General features: G+C 43.0%; 1 protein-coding gene across 2 annotated transcripts in view; it reads right to left on the bottom strand.

Annotated features, from left to right (window-relative positions):
• Positions 1 to 4,469: 4,469 nt before the first annotated feature.
• The window catches only part of ZCCHC7 (zinc finger CCHC-type containing 7), a 281,807-nt gene continuing 268,637 nt past the window's right edge, over positions 4,470 to 17,639 (bottom strand). For both annotated transcript variants that reach the window (XM_086961897.1, XM_086961898.1), the window contains exons 8-9: positions 17,352 to 17,469; positions 4,470 to 5,545 (exon numbers count right to left, since the gene is read on the bottom strand). In XM_086961897.1, the coding sequence (XP_086818023.1) occupies positions 5,088 to 5,545; positions 17,352 to 17,469 (576 nt within the window). In that variant the 3' untranslated portion in view covers positions 4,470 to 5,087. The remainder of the gene's footprint in view (positions 5,546 to 17,351; positions 17,470 to 17,639) is intronic.

Here is a 17,639-nt window from a genome sequence, read left to right as displayed (position 1 = left end):
TATTTTTTTGGAGGGGGGCTGCCTTGCCCCCTCCTTAGGCCAACCCCACAGGGCCGGCCTTTGTTCTTTTTTTTAATTTAATTTTGGGGCGGAGGGCCACGTGGCCCTGGACCCCCATCCCCCGGGGCTGGCCTTCTCCGTTGGGGACCGTGGGGGGGGGGGGGTCCCGAATCCCTCCACGGTCCCGCTGGCTCCCTGCGTCCTTCGGGAGCCTGCATTTCTTTTGCAGCTCCCCGTGTGGAAAAGCAATTTGGTTTGAATTTTGAAAGAGAGAGCAGGTTTTCCTGCTCTCGCTTTCAAAATTCAAACCAAGTTTGATATGGCAGGGCGGGAGCCGCTAGGCTCCAGCCTTGCCATAACAAACTACAGTGTCCCGGGGTAGGCACCCCGGGACATTGCAGGAGCCGGCCCTGGGGGTTGGCGGTCCCCAGGGCCATGAAAAGGCTCCAGGAGGAGGGCCACGCGGCCCCCCTCGCACAATCTACAAAGCCCCGGGGGTGGTGGTCCCCGGGGCTGGGGCTCCGTCACGGACCCCCCAATTTCAATATTAAGAGAGAGAGTTGGCATTACCCGGGGCATGTGGGGAGACTTGAGCCCCCCCACAGGGTATTTTTTTATTTTAAAGCAGTCCCCGGGGCACCGTGAGCCCCCACCCATATATTTATAAGCCCCGGGGGGTGGTGGTCCCCAGGGCAGGGGAGATTGTGAGCCCCTCACATATTTTTAAAAAGCCTCAGGGTGGCGGTCCCCAGGGTTGGGGGGGCGTTTGAGCCCCCCCACCCATTACTTTTTTAAGCCCGGGGGGGTAGCGGACCCCGGGGCATGGGAGGCCTGAGAGTCCCTCACACATAATTGATAAAAGCCCTGGGGGTGGCGGTCCCCGGGGCCCCTCTTTACATAAACATTATTGACCCCGGGATTTGGCCCCCCTGGGGGCTAATTACCATGGAAGCGCGGGAGTCTGCGCCTCGTTTTTTTTAATTATTTTTTTTTTTAAATCGGCAGAATCTGCGCACCCTGCGCGGATTTTGCCGATTTAAATAAAAAAGCTTTTTTTGCCCTGGGGGTCCTTGTGGGACCCCCTAAGCAGGCCTAGGGGGTTAGGGTGTTTCTACCCTGCCCCCTTTTTGGGTTTTTAGCTGTTTTTTCTGCTTTCTTGTGCCTCAGTTCTACCGAGGCACAAGATGGCCACCAACACTTCCTGGTTTGGAGTGTTGACAGCCAATTAGCATACAGCTTGTCATCAGGAGGGTGCGCGGATCCACCGCGGCCATAGATATACAAGTGATTTTACTTTACATTTTCGCAGGAACTAATGAACGGATTCACACCATTTAACAAAAAAGGCACGAGTCTGAACCAAGGACTACCTCTTTGCCAAATTTGGCGTCATTCTATTCAGCAGTTCGGGCTGTAGCTGTGGCTAAAGGTTCCTATGGGAAAGTGCATGGGGAAAACACGTTTTGGGACCCCCCCTTTTTTTTCGGCACCCGCTTGACGAATCACCCCGAGACTTTCAGGATAGGAGCGGACCGGAGCTGGCCATAAGTTTTGAAAAATGTCACGAAGCTTCGCTGACCGGCGGCAAAGTTATTGCAAATAAAATGTTGCAGATTTCCTATGGAAAATAAGTCCAAACTATAACTACACACACATATATATTGATATATACTTAATTACATGCTCTTACTTTTTATTTCTGATATATATATATATATATATATATATATATATATTCACTAAAAAAACCATAGGTTTCACACCAGTTATAGTTAGCTGGAAATTTTACTGACATAAAACCATAGAAATTCCAACGTTATAGTTAGTTGGACTCACTATAACAAGCGCGCCTGCAATGCACTGCTGATGACGTCACATATTACATCACTCATGACATCGTCAGTGACATCACTTATGACACCATCCTTGTGACAGAGTGAGAGACCTCCTTTTAGTGTAATGTAACCCTTGAAACACATATTCAAAAATAGAAACTAACATTTTCAAAAAAAAGGAGATACCCATACCAGTTACAACAACCAATTCAGTAATTCCTCCATGGTTTTATGTCAGTAAAATGTCCAGCTAACTATAACTGGTGTGAAACCTATGGTTTTTTCAGTGAATTTCATAGGTTTTTTTTAAATGCTAATTCCTAACTATATATAGGGCCTCAAACCTATGAAATGTAATATTTTTTATAATGAATCCTATATTGTATATTTATATAATACTATTTTTTGTTTGTTTTTTTGCCCTGGTGCGCTCCCGGTGTGCGCAGCGAATGCGCAGTTTTCCGATGCGCCCCGGGGCGCGCACCAGTGAGCGTACCGTTAGCGCTATTGCCGCAAATGAAAACATCATCGTGACGTATCGCGTAGCCGCGTCCGCGTGATATGCACGGCGTAAGCGCACCCGGAAGCACTTGAGCGAATACGATTGCGCAACGTAAGCCCCGGGGCGCGTCGCGTCAGCGCGTCGGGTCATGTGACCTGAAAATAACACTTTTTATTGGTGCAGAACAGTTTTGGTTTCCAAATGATGAAAGCCCGGGTCATGTGACCTGAAAATAACACTTTTCATTGGTTCAGGACAGTTTTTTTTTCCAAATGATGAAAGCCCCCACCTTTTTTCCTTATTCTGACTTTGTCCTTTGACTGAGGAAGACCTGTTTGGAGATCTTTGAGTAATATTTTGTACTTTAAATTGGCTACAGTAGCAGCAGCAGCTGGAGCATCTGCACCACCACCACCACCACCACCAAGAGAACCACCACAACATCACATTGGTGGTCAAGAAGAAGAGGAGGAGGAGGAGGAGGGGAGGAGGTGGCTGCCAGAAGACAATACCCCATACTGGCCAAAGCAGCACATTGTATGGGAGTTTTTTTCCATCCTAGAGGGCAAGAAGAAAGTGAATGTGCCAAAGGTGACTTGCCAAATCTGTGGCATTGAACTTTCAAGGGGGAACCCTAATAAGAAATATTCATTTGGTAATAACACCATGATTCGGCACATGCAGCGCAAGCATCCCAAAAACTATGCTGCGGCAGAGGTGAGAGAACTGGCCAGCAACCCTCCCCAATCTTCACCCAGCACCTCCAAACGAAAGCAACCCACTCCATCGGGACCAGAAACAAGGGAGATGGGCCCAAACATTCAACAAAAGTTTGGGCAATACAAGATCTCTTGTATTTTTTGTGGTAAGACCATCACCTATGGTGAGAAAAGCATAACGCTCATCAACCGTGCTGGTGACAACCACAAATGCCCCAAAAATCCATAATTTTTTCATGATTTTTTTTTGCTCCAGTTGAGCCGTTTTCAATTCCCTGTTTTTTGTTTCTCCCCATAAAAATACCAAAAAATATATAAAATAGTTCATAAAAGCCCAAAAAAGTACAAAATCTTCAAAAAAACATTAAAAAAATATAAAACAACAAAAAGAAAAAAAAACAGTTCTTTTTAGAACTACCTCCAATTTATAAAAAAAAAGGCTACATTTTTTAAAAACTCTATCATTCTTTTTTCCCCATGGTACGCTCCCCGGTACGCTCCGCGGTGCGTGTACCGGGCACTCCCCAAACGCAAATCAAAAAAAAAAAATGTTTTTTGTCCCGCGGGGCCCTTTTAAAGCCCCCACATCAAACCTATGGGGTCAAGGGGGGTCTACTCTGCCCCCTTATGGTCATTTCCCCCTTTGTTTTTGCCACCTCTTGTGTCTCGATCCTACCGAGACACAAGATGGCGGTCGCTCCGGACTGTTTGGAATGTTGACAGACACCCGAGAGCCAATCAGCTTTCCGCTCGCGAACTGGCGTAGCGCGCTGGTTAGCGCCCCGCTGCGCGTACCGGGGCGCGCTTATAGATATATATATATTTTTTGTAACCTAAATTACTCAAAATCCACTGGAGCACATATCTTGAGACATAGCAAAGGCACATCGGGCTACCAGTCCCTACAATTTTGCCAAGTTTGGTGGAAATCCATTCAGCCGTTTGGGCTAAAAGTGAGGTTGACCGCCCTATGGAAATTAACATGGGGAAAACACGTTTTGGGACCCCCCTTTTTTCTCGGCCCCCGCTTGACAAATCTCCCCCAAACTTTCAGGGAAGGACCGGGGCGCCGCGAGGCAAATTTGAGGAAATTTTTAGGCAGATTCCTCAACCGGCGCCAAAGTTATTCACAATAGAATGTTGAGATTTTCAATTGAAAATAATCCTAACTATACCTACCTTCTGGCGACCACCAGTAGGTAATATATATATGTATATTTTTTTTTTCAGGAAAACAGTAGCCAACGAGTATTATAAATGTGGAAAAAAATCAAATGTGGCCAAATTGACATCACAGAAATGTCAACATAATGGGCAAAATTAAAATGTAAAATATTTTCCCAGCCCCTTTTCTTACACATGCAGCACCTACTTTATCCTTATCCAGAAGGATAGACAAAGACTCTTGGGAACTTTTATTCCAATACTTAACGGTCGATTTATTATAAATATAAATCTGAGTGTGGCGGTTACATAAAAGATTTAAAAAGTTGTCTTGCAATTTGCTTAATTCACCAATCTGTGTTGCTCTGTCTCTCCCTGAGAGGTTACTATGTGAGGTCCTCAAACTAATGCAATTCTCGTTCAAAAAAATAAATGTTTCTTCGAGACCTCTGCATCAAAGAATGGGTCTGAAAAAGCAAGGGGTTTGTAAATCAAAATGCTGAAGGGATGAGGTGGCAATGTTTTATTCCATCCCTTTGATAAGACCATTATGTCAAAAGTCAATAATGTAAATGTCATCGTGGTATCTCAAACATGAATGCTAATTTGTATGGGTCGCCAATGCATATCTTTCCTGGCCCTTAAAAGTGTTGACCAATAAAGGAAGAACCCTTTGTGAAAAGGGACAGAAGGATCGCAGAAGCTGGTTCAGCTTGATTAGCTGGACTGACATTCACGAAGATCACTCAACCTCAGCCAGAAAGTGGCTAAACGTAAACCAAACAAACATTCAGAGCCTGGCCAACCACATCCTGTGAATGCTGCAGTCTGGGCTGCTGTTGAATTTGTTCTTTTATTCTTAGGCTACTAGTCAGTATATTTCTTTGACTTCTTATGTCTCTGTTTTATGCCGAACAAGTTCTCATGTGTATCTGGACTGTGGTCCCGCCTTCCTTTGTGTTTTTTCCTTCTCTTCTTTATTCCTTCCTCTCCAACATAATTGGCCTGAGACCTCTTGACATGCTTGGACAAAAAGGGATCATAACTTCTCAAGGGAGAGCGGCTGCTGTGTTTGCTGGAATGAGATGAAGTCCCTCTGGGAAAATCGTCATCCACGTCAAAACACCAACGTACTTTCTTGTGCTTTTTCTCTTGATGGGTCTGACTCCACTTCTTTTTCTTGCTTTCCTTGTGTGACTGGCCTTCTTTGTGTCCTCTTTTAAAATCGTGATGTTTCTTTTGTCTTTTTGAAGAATGATGGCCATCTGCATTTTCTGATCTTGGGTTCTTTTCCTCTGGCGGGAAAAGGCCAGCCTCTTGAAGTTCTGGAAATGCAAATAAATACACATGAGTACTTTTTTGCTACCTATTACCTCCTTTTCATATGGACTCATGCCTCAATAAATGCAGTGAGAATAAAGTCATTTAAGTAACAAACTGTACACTCCCCTTTATTGGCTTTTCTAGCTGACATTTGCACATCATGGCGTGACTAAACCTGCCCTGCTCAGGTGAAAGTATGCACTACAAAGTAATATACTGTCGGTACAACTTCACATATTCTGAAACTGTGCTAGAAAACACCCCTCACAAATAAAAATATATACAAGTAAATATAATGTTTATTGGTTTAGGACTCTAGTCCAAAATAGTCAATAGGAAGACCACCCAGATAAGTCAGAAACATATTTCAGAAGCTAGCAGAATCCAATTAGGAGGACCAACTAACCCAGCCATGCAAGCTATCACTAAGAATATTAATTTTCATGAAGCAATCAATAATATATTGTTCTCCTGTGACCCCTATACACCCTCAAGCGAACAGTAAAAAAAGAGAGAAATCAATTTCAGATATATCTACATATACCCAGGCGAATGGACTCGCTCCATGACACAGAGAATAAATACACATCTTAGCTTACAGATTTTCTGTCTAGAGATAAAGGAACAATTATGCCTGTAATCCAATGGCTATGCATTCATATGAAAGTAACAATTACTAGGAAAAAGCAGTTCATCAGTGATCATCATTCAGTATCAAAGTCACAACCTCTTACAATTTCTCTGAAGGTTGACTTGGATTCCGCACTACTCTTAAAACATTAAAACATTCTTAATGACAAATAAAATGCTTCTGTAGGTGCAAAAATCCTGACGCGGCAAGGATGGTCATGCCTTCCTGTCCAATTGTCTCCCTGGCATGTGATTCGCCCCCCCCCCCTCGCTGACCTCCACTGAGTGTGTTCCATGTTTCCTTGCAACATTATCCAACAAAATACCCGAGATACTTAACCAGGTGATGCTCACTCAATGGTGATGGTTTGGACGATTTGGCTCTGTTTGCTGGGGCTGGGCAAAGATTACAAGTGATGAGGTGTGACGGCATGGGCGATCCCCTCCCCTCCATGTCACTACCTCAGAGATCCGCCTGATAAATAACAAACCCTGTGGCAGTGTATTGGAGTTCTTACCTGTCTTTGACTGTTTTTACTTCCCCCCTCCACCTGTTTCACTTTGGTCAATGACTACCCACTGCACTGTACACAACGTTTTTGTTTGCTAAACGGCCACTTCCTTACAGTCGGATCCTTTTGGTACAAGACCAGGGCTTTATATTGGGACTGTGCGTGAATCTGTTCTGCAGCCGGTTCTTGAATTGCTGCCAACACCGTTACATCCGAAATGGACTTACACGTCAGATAATGCTCCGTGTAGTCTGATTTATTTCTGTTAAGCCTACTGCCATTCTTTTTGGATTTCTAGCTCCCATACACTTTCAGCTAAGAACCCCTTTTCATCGTTTGATGTTTATAAACTCAGCAGATCTCTGGTCTGGGTGCTTGGTGTGTATAGGGTCCATTCCGCATCATGTCACCATCTTTGACTTTCCCTACTGTACCTTGTCCAGGACTGGTTGGAAATCAAAGGTATGTGTACACTTGCCTTCCTCGAAATCCATGCTCTCTTTGGCAGTTATTGTCTGTCCCTCCACTGCTTTGCGAAAGCCTGGGAAGTAACCCAACAAAGTCGTTCTTCAACCTGATTAGCTGGGAAAGTGATTGGCAGGCCCGTACCCCCTTCCAGTCTTTAAACTGTTGGATACAAATAGTCACTCTTGAGCCAGTTGCTTGCATTTGTCAGGATTTCTGGAGAGGTCATATAATAAAAATACAGGAACACATGACTAGGAATGGGACTCTGAAAACTGCTATTCTGCACAAGTCCAAGAAATCTTGGTGTTGTGAGCTGCGTGCAAGAAGAAGAGGCTGTACTACCTGGTTTGTGGAGTGGACATGTCTCCTGATAAGAAGGGAAAGAAGCAAGACCCTGCTAACTAAATCCAGAGAATCAGCAGGGAGCCTGAGACAACTTGTCAGCTGATCATAAGCAAACTGAAGACATCTGCTTGAAGGTTGAGGACCTACACTGAACATTCCAGGACCTCAAATGAGGTTAGCCTGTATCACCTTGACCAGCCTATATTACTAACCATGTCAGTGGGTGCCTGCATCACTTGTTTTCTAGCCTGAGACAGACAGAAAGGTTTTCCCTCCACCCTAGGCCTTACAGTATGTAATGTAATGTAATGTATAGGCATTTATATAGCGCACTACTTACCCGGAGGGTCCCAAGGCGCTTCGACCGCTGCGAAACCCTTCCTGGCTTCCCTGAGAGATGGTCCCTTAATGGGTATCTCCAGGGTGAGACCAGGCATCCCCGGCGGTCTGGTGGGGCCGTTAGTGAAGATGAGGCAAGCTAATGCCCAGAGTTGCCGAGTGTGATCGCTGATCAGAGTGGGCACCGAGGCGAGAGAATTATCGAGTCCGCTGACCCTGGTCCAGAAACCTGCCGCGCCGGGAATCGAACCCTGGTCCCGGGCCGTCCTCTGCTCTCGGGTCTGCCGCCTCTAACCAGTGAGCCACACTACTCCAGTGGGCTGATGATAGCTGCCCAGGTATGAGTATTGCAAGAATAATCTTTTTAAAATATACTATTACGGGAATACCACAGTTTAAGCATAAAATAAATAAATCCAAGTTACAACTGAGAAACAGTCGGTCTATTTCATGCCCAAGGTCTTGTGGGTTTCACTGATACATTACAATTTTGACTAGGATCAGCTATTCATGAGATATGGGCCCCTAATTGTTTATTCCCATGGAACTAATACTGTTGTTATTATGTAATTTATGGTACCATGAGTGTCCTGGTTTGAATTTGCCTTAAGATGACAACTGGAGCAATAGTTGGTCTCCCTGTAAGAAACAAACTGAGGCTTAATTGTATTCGAAGACAGGCCATATTTACCAATCATTCTTCCATAGGGTAACATTATCCAGATGGCAGCAAGTATCACCAGTTTAGGGCCTTATTTCACAATGTTGTATTATGTAAACAGATCTGTATAGTGATATATTGCCATTAGCATGGCCATATAGCACGGTCCGAAGACCTAGTACCTTCTGATTTCTATTGTTTGCTGTATTCCAGCTCAAAAGCTAAGGGAATGCTATGTCTCCATCAGGGAAGTGGTCTGTGGTATTTTTGTTTGGAAGGATGGTGGGTGTGGGGGATTAAACAATGGAATGTTGTTAGTGGGTTGGAACTGGACGATTCTGGAGAAGATAACTAGATCTGGCAAGTGGTAACTGAGATGTTGTAATAAAGATCATGTATACTCATTTTCAAAAGTGGGCACATTTTTGTATTTCACACTGGTGACGAGCAGCTTGTGGTACCTCACCACATCCAAGAAACCAGGCCTTAAGAATGTGATGGATCATCAACTTCGCTTGATAGTCACTACAAGGACCCAACATAGTTTCGGAGGATAGCAGAACAAGCTGTTGACAACCTAGAAGCAGCATGGATCAGTGTGTGGGAGTGCAGTGACAAGTATGAACAGTGGTCCTTTACTTCAGCTTTCTTTGTAGTGGTGGGATGGATTCAGCGACTACAGGAATAAAAGGTAACGCTGCCGGAGGCGTCATTAAACTGCATAAACAGTCCGCTTACATGCGCTTATGTAAATTCTAGGACTAACATCTCAAGTGTATGATGCGCGTGCTGGAGTATGTGGCCAACATAGTACATGCTGCGTGTGGAAGTGAGCCAGAGAAATGTCGGCCTATGGGGCCTAATTTTGATGCCCTGCCCTGCATTGCCCTTTTGCCCAAGGTGGAAGTGAAGTTGTTTTCCCAGAGAGTGGAATGCATTACTGACATTCATGAAGCTGGAGGTAGGCTACCTAGACGCTAAAGCAAGGAGCTGCTCATTAGTCATGCTGAATCACTACCATCTAGTAAATGGTGGAGGTGAAGAGTGGGACTGTAGAATCTGTTGTGCGCGGTGGAATGCCACACTTTTGTCTTTTCCTGTTCATTCTTTCAGTGTGGCTGATGACAACCAGGTGCAGAAAGGCCACTCTTCTTTGTGACTTTGTTGTGGGTGCTCCAGGCTGGAGACAACCCTGCTTTAAGAAGCATCACTCTGCAAAAGGCTGTCTCTGGAGAGGATAAGTGAAAGAAAAAACATCCAAAACTAGTACGAAAAATGGAGACTGAATGCACATCTACTGCCTCCTTTCCCTTTATAACAGTGGGATTCACTTGGTGTTCCAGTTCCAATGTCTCCAAGACCAAGGACGGGAGTGCTCCACAGAGTGCTCAGATGGTTACTAAGCAATCAGATCTGGTTTCAGCCAGCCAGACGGCTTCCAAGAAGTGAGGGAACATCAACTGCGTCCGAGAACTGTTCACTTGTACGGAAGTAACCAGATGCCAGTCTGCCTGCTGCAAGAGGGAAGGAGACTGCCAACCTTGCAGCAGGAGTGAGTGCCAGAAGGAGCGAGATGCAGATTGAGCCCAATGGAGTGAGTTTGCTAGGAGAAGACAACTGTGGAGAGCCATCTGTATGGTCCTGTGTTGAATGCTGTCCTTGGTAGGGACTAAGAAGCTTCTGTGTGACCCAAACTGCTGTACCAGGATCAAAGCTGCAGTGGGGCCTTGAGCCTCTGTGTAATTAAAAGAACGCAGCGTGATTTGCACCACATTCTGCATTGTCTCACCATCGCAAGATCAGAATGTGTGTGGCCGCCCCATTCCAAGACGAGATCAACCCAAGCGTGGCCACATCAAGCACCTACATCCCTACTATTTGTGTGATCCAGAGTTTACCAACATAGCCGCCCTAGACATCGATGAAAACTAAGCAGCTGCTTCATTGGAGAAGTGACCACCCAAAGTGGACCCAAAAGGTACTGCCAGATCAAAAGCTCTCAGAAGGGGCTGAGCAGAGGAGAATCCCGTCAACCATCTGTATTTACCATTCCGAACATGACTGAGACCTCGCTAGGTGAACTTAAAGAAAGATAGTGCACATTAAGAGCATAACAGGAGTGAATTGTGCCTGAACCTAAATAAGCCTGACACTGACTCCGGAAGTTAAAAGGCTAAACCATAAGGTGGGTGGAATGGGTGGTGGGTGAAATGGGTGGTGGGTGAAATGGGGTAGGGTGGGGGGGACCATAACCAATAGCTGGAAATGGCATAGACAACCTCAAGCACCCAGGACACCAAGATGCATTTTGTAGATATCGTATGTGTAGTATTTACACTGAGTTGGAAAATCATTTATTAGGTTAATATGTGTTTGTTGAGTCATGAAGATAAGGACGGTGCACCAGAAAATGAAGTCAAAGAAGCTTCCAATTTATCCAAATATATCCTTTATTCTTTTTTCAATCTTTTAAAATTTAACCACAGCCAACGCGTTTCGTTCCATTAGAACTTCGGCACGGCTCAATAGTCTCAGTTTAGATTCAAAATGGTCCTGAACCCATGAGGTCCAAATCAAATAAAGCCTGGTTCTCTGTTAATACGAATACATAGGATATTGCAGCAATATTCCCGTTAGACAAACTAATGGCCTGTGGCCTATGGTACCGGCCCACGATTAACCGTATTAGATGGGCAATAGTCACCCCAAGTATATAATTAAAATTCGACGAGCCAGTGTAGCAATATGCCCGTAAGGCAAAATAATGTCCTGTGGCCTAAGGTACAGGTCCACAATCCTCCGTATTAGATGGGCGATAGTAACCCCAAAAGTATAGTAGAAATTCAACGTGCTAGTGTAGCGGGCATCCGTCCTTATCACACTGGACGTGCTCCTCGCATTCAGGTGTTTGTTGAGTGCTGAGCTCAAACATCCCCACACTACCTCCCTGTAAAGCCTATGATTGCGTGTCATTGCTACCACTGAGAGTTAAGTGCTAAAGGTGTTGTATTTAGCCCAGTTTGCACAGCCATAGTAGAATGGACCTCTCTGAACAGTAGAGGCAAACACATTCAATCTCCACGGTTGAGGTCCCGTAGCACCTGCTTGTCCTTTGGCCCCCCCAAGGGGATTCTGTCAAACTTTACCCTTATTACTGTGCAATACACTCAAATTGCTTCTTAAATGTGCACACCTCAATGGAAAATGTACAATGTAAGCATAATGTTTGCGCTATGTGTCTTTAAGCAGTACCTATTCCTAATGTATTGTATACAAAGTTCAATAAATATATTTGATAAAATAAACAAAACTAAACAAAAGTTTGATTCCAGTAGCATTGAAATTGATGAGATTAGACTGCATGTAGGTGCTGTTAAGTCTGAATTAGAGAGGTTTTGCATGTTAGATGTGATTACATTGGTGGAAGATACAGAATGGCTGCCCTCCATAGTAATCTCTAGAATGCCCAGTGGTGATTGATGGTTATGCTTGGACTTAAATGTCCTACTCACGTGGATGGTGGTTGACAAATAGCCATTGCAGAACATTTTGGAGATGTTATCAATGTCATCAGAAGCAAACGTTTTCACCACTCTTGGTTTGGCTTCTGCCTACCTCTAAAGTCACAACCACAAAGAGTCCCAATAACTTACAGCACTTCTTGCACACATAGGAACATTTTATTTTTTTATGTATGCTCTTTGGACTTGTGCCATTGCCCTCAGTCTTTCAAAGATCCATAATTACAATTTTAGCAGACTTAGGAGTAAGGTTTCCTTCCAGGATAACATGCTAATTTATGGGAATTTGTTTATGGAACACAATAGGAGAGTCAAAAGTGTGCTGCAAAGATTCAAAAAGTAGAGTTTGACTTTGAGGGCAGAGAACTAGACATTTGGACAGAGTAAGATCTGTTATGTAGGACATCACAATTCTTTGTCATGTGTGAGATCCACAAAGTACCAGTAGATACTATTCATAAACTACCATTTCCAGAGAATAAGGAAGAACTGATGCAATGCCTAGGGATGGTAGAACTTTATTGTAAGTACATAGAAAGGTTGGAGCACCAAATAAGCACTATCAAGGGTTTAATGAAGAAAAATGTGGAATGTCTGTGGTGCAATAGGTACGAGGTCAAGAATTAACTGAAAGGTGCTCCTCATCTGCAAGCATTCGAACCTTGAAGAGGAATTATGGTAGTTACTGATGCTAGTTCAAAAGAATTAGGGGCGTTTCTGATGTAAAATTAGGTGAAAGGGGACAAAACTACTGCTGCTATGTCAACATCTCTAAGGAATGCAGATATAAATTATTCATTACTTTAAAGAGAAGCGCTGATGATTATTTGGGTAGTTTATAATTTTTTTGATTTTCTACGTGTGAGGTGTTCAACATCAGGGCAAATCACAAACCGTTAATGAAAATATATTTGAGTAACAGTCTTGAGGGAGTGTCAGCAAGGATTAGAAAATGGGTGGTAGAAATTCAAGTGTATACATTCAGTGCAGAGTATATTCCAAAGATACCAAATACCGCAGCAGATTCTTTATCCAGACTTGTTATGGTGAAAGAAGATGATGATGATGATGTGGTTGATGAGAAGGATTTGGTTATGGGAAGTATGTGTTCTGTCACTTATGGGATTACAGAGAAAATATGGAAAATTGTTTCGGAAAGGGTGCTTATTGGATGGAATCTTTAAGAAGAATAAAGCTTGAAAGGGGACAAAAGAAAAGTTGAAGATTATCTGAAACCATACTGGGGAAAAAAGGAGGAACTGAAAGAGAACGTAGTCACTGTTCATGGATAATTAGTTAATACTGCCTAAGACATTAAAGAAGAGGTTTCAGTTGGAACGTGAAGGACATATGAAGTTTATAAAGACCAAAAAAAGAATCTGGCTAGGATTTTGGTGGCCATGAAATCTGAAGGTGGCTAAACTTATCCCTGAGTGGCTGAATGTTGTAAAAGTTGTAGGAACTTTAAGTGGTTCCCCAGTCGACGCAGTGTCTCAGCTTACCAAACATGCTGTGAGAAGAAGTAATTCTTGATAATTTAGGACCAGTGAGGGGTTGACATGCAAATATTTATCTCTTTGGGGTGGTGTATTTATTTTCAGTGCAGCCGGAGGTAGCTAGTGTTAGTGACATTAGTTGGAGCGGGGTTAAACGTTTCTGGAGAGTGTATCCCCGAGATAGATTTCCTTGATCGATTTTGTCTATTAATTGTTCAAGTTTTGCTCCAAAGAGGTGGAAGAGTTTCTAGATGGGCATGGAACTATTCACAAGAAGTGTGCTTTATACTATCCAGAAATTAACTATGTTGTAGAAAGAATTAATAAAACTACCAATGTGTGTTTCAGATGGCTAGGGAAAATAGATTGCCATGGGAAGAGGAATTACAGAAAAGATTAACCGCTTATATGATGAGCCCATATTTGATCACGTGTCAGAACACCCTCAGAGTTATTTAAAGGTAGAAAACCTAACATCAAGCTTTCTCCATGGTGAATGACATGGTTCAAAGGCAGAGTGGAAGTGTCACTGGAGGATAAATGGTGAAGAAGAGAGATGTAACAGGAGACATAAGGAATGTTTTGATAAAATAAATACTACTACAGAGAAGAGGGTGAATGTAAAGGACTGAGTCAAAGTAGGGATCCTGACAGGCACAAAAAAGTGGTCTAAATTCACTCAACCTTTTGATTTGATTAAACTTTTCAAAAATGCAGTAAAAACAGATAGTGGTAGCCCACAAAACCAAGAAGAAAGAAGTGGGCTGACTTGAAGAGATGGTTAGACAATGGGGGTCTGTAGTGTAGTTCATTATGGAGAAATTGCAGCTGGTGAATCTGCAGAAAGCAACCTGTCCCGGAGGAGCTCAAGGATCAACAGGAAATCTGCTTATTTAAGCAACTGAGTAAATGCACAATGCGACTTTCAAGTGCTAACTTGTCATACATAAGAACAAGGACTCAATTAACTTTCTATGTATGCGACAAGTATGTCTCTAAGATTTTCAATATATTTATATTCACTCTACAGTATTTCATAGCATAGGATGTTCTTAATAGGTTATCTTTCAAGAATACGCATTGTGCCCTTTTTTGTTTTTTTCAGATGTTTATTTTATTACACTTGTATGGTATTGCCTATTTATGGAGAGAAGGATGGCATCTTGGCTTGAAAGGTCGGAGATTCCAGCTTGGAATGTTGATAGCTGAAGCTGGGGCATTCTAGAAGAGACAATTGGATCTTGCAAGCGGTGGCTGAGGTGTTAAGATACAGCTCCTTTGCCCCCACCTTCTCCAAATGAGTATCTTCATTTCACATGGCCAAACGTCTGCTTCCAAACAGTCCTGTAGAAAGGTTAGTCTTGCCTGCTATAGAAGACTCCTTCTCGGGTATCACAACTGGGGCATGATTAATGAGAAGGTGTTAGTATCTTTCTTCACAGTTTGTCATTCTCCAACCGTTAACATACAGAGAGAACATTTAAGAAACATGGGCCTGTGGCCTCTTCCAGTTCTTCATCACAGAAAAATGCCTCCTCGGCATCTTCATCTTCACATGCCTGACAGGGAGCAGCCTCATTGAAACCTGGGCTGTCAGAGATGATAGATTAGGCAGCACACCAAATGTCAGTCAATTAGGAGCCGCTGAAGAAGGATTCAAGGCTTGTTTGCCTCTGCCTATTTTTTTGTCAGTGAATTCCAGATGCATGCGTTTCTCCTTTCCAGTACGTTTTGAAGGGGGGGGGGGTGTACATCAGCTCTTCAAAAAAAGACTGAGGGCACAAATCAATCTTCTTTCCTGGTCCCTTAGTATTTTAGTTAAGAAAGGCTAACAAATATCCAACTTGTGGAACATGGTTGGGGTGTGACAGCGGCAGTGCACAAGGACCATTTGCAAACACTTTCTTTGCCCAAAGGAGTGACAGGTCTTAAAGGACTCTTGCCTTGGTTTAACAAGGTTAGCCAAGTCTGCACAGTAAACAACAAAAACAGGAGAGAACATTTTTTTTCTTGGGCCCAACCCCTGCAGAGATAGAGAAGATTCTGTGCTCTACGAGTGGCTTTTTTGTCCTAGGATACTTTTTTGTCTGATTATGAGTACAAAATCAAAAGTACCTGTAATATAGTCCTTTGGAAATTCCTGCTTCCAAATTAAAGAGTTCTAGCTCAAGATTTCATTTGCGAAACAGCACCATTTTGTGGAATTCACTTTTACTCAAAATGCGGTGGACCATCTGAGCAGTGGAGAGTGGAGCTCAGAGCTCCTCCATCCCTCTGGCTCTCTCCCTAGTAATATATTGTGGTGGAGAGTATCCACACAGTTCAAATCTAAATATGTGTTTCTATCACTGCAGCTTTATCACTACCCACCAAAGATTTCCGGCCAAACTACAGGGAAGAATTTAAGCCCTCTAGGCAAAAAAGATGCAGTACTGGATGCTTCTCCATGCATATTGGCTGAAAGCAAATTATCTCAGTAATGGATTGATGCTCAGTAGTGTGTGTTGGTGGCACAGTGATAATTTACGACATGGGAGCGCTGCTCCTAAATTATAGTCCTATGGTAAAGGGAGAGAAAACAATTGAATAATATGGCTAAATTTGAATTCAAGAATCAACCATAATGCATGTCTCTAAGTTGGGAAAATGGAGACCCCTTCCAACTGAAAGTCTGTTGGAATTTTAAATATGCAACTTCCAATGACAGACTTTTGAGTTGTCTCAATACAAGCGTTAGAATATCGCTCAAGCCAGCAAGGGTCTACCATGGCAACAGAGTGTCATCTATGCACAACATAATAATCAGGGAAAAGGTTGAGAAGGTTTGGTCATCCTTGCTGGATCACTGGACCAGCAAAGAGATGAACAAAACATGTTTGCTTAGAATTTAAGACTTCCTGCTACTTGTGGGGAGTAGGTTAATTGTACTGATATTGTTGCAAAATGGGTGAGGCTAAAATGCATAGATGAATAATACCTCTTAAGCTAGAAGGGTATGATGCAGAGCAGCTGATCCATTGGTTACAAAAGTATGTTTGAAGATTTTGTTCATGTGAAGCCAAGGGCATTGAAACACTGGTTACTTTAAATGATGTTTTGCTCAAAGAAACATGGGACATAGTCCGGGTAAACAGTGAAATTTGAGAATCCGAGGAACTAGGTTCCCAGGGCAGTTTTAAATTAAGGACCTCAAGTAAGCAAAGATGATCTTGGAACTACCACTGTTATGACAGCTTCAGAGCTATCATGAGCAGATCTGCATGGTTTTCCCTTTTCTAATGAACACACTTTGGCTTCAACATTCAGTGCGTGAGTATAAGGGCACATGAAAGAGAAGACTATATTAGTGCTGTAATGGGTTACACTCAATGTAAACAAAGATTACTTTGGAAAGGTATAGCTCAAATATGAAAACGATATGCATTTACACATTTATCGAGGTGTAAAATTATAGCTTTGGAAAAAGTTGAGGGTTCATGTAAGGGGCGAGGCACTGGTAATGAAGTACCTGCTACAATTATCTCAATTGACGCAGACAGCTGGAGAACTAGCTCTGTGGTGAAAATAAGTTTGTCATTTGGTTGACTGTTAAAGGTAAATAGGACTGGCGTATAAACCAGCTTAACACTTATTACATTGGTTTCTTCAATACAAAAAATGATGTATTCCCAAATTAAAGTAGTGCCAGGATTTGGTATTGAAGATGGACATATGTGGGCTTTGGTTGAAAAGCATTACACGATTTTGGTTTGTCCTATTGCTGACTGAATTCATTACAAAAAAAGCTAAGGAGATGATACATGCGAATGACTCCGATTCTACAGCATTATTCTTACCTTGTACTTTGATTGCTATTCTCTTTTCTCTCTTCCAGATGTCGTAGTCTTGATCATAGCAGAAGATAAATGGGCACGCAGGAAAACTGCCTTGGAACATTCGTCTTTGATCACACTCCTGAAATGGTAAAATGACTGCAGTGACAACACGCCCTTACACGCACCGAAAACCGGTGAACCCAAGAATATACCACAGAGTAGCCAACATAATTACATGCATTTTCAGAGAGGAGCATCAGCCCTTTGCAATACATGTGTGCTTCACTTGATTTAATTTTATATGTAGTT

The sequence above is a fragment of the Lissotriton vulgaris genome, chromosome 3_1 (genome assembly GCF_964263255.1).
Source record: "Lissotriton vulgaris chromosome 3_1, aLisVul1.2, whole genome shotgun sequence".
Taxonomy (NCBI): domain Eukaryota; kingdom Metazoa; phylum Chordata; class Amphibia; order Caudata; family Salamandridae; genus Lissotriton; species Lissotriton vulgaris.
Note: the sequence above shows the minus strand (reverse complement) of the source record. Positions and strands in the feature narration are given on the sequence as shown.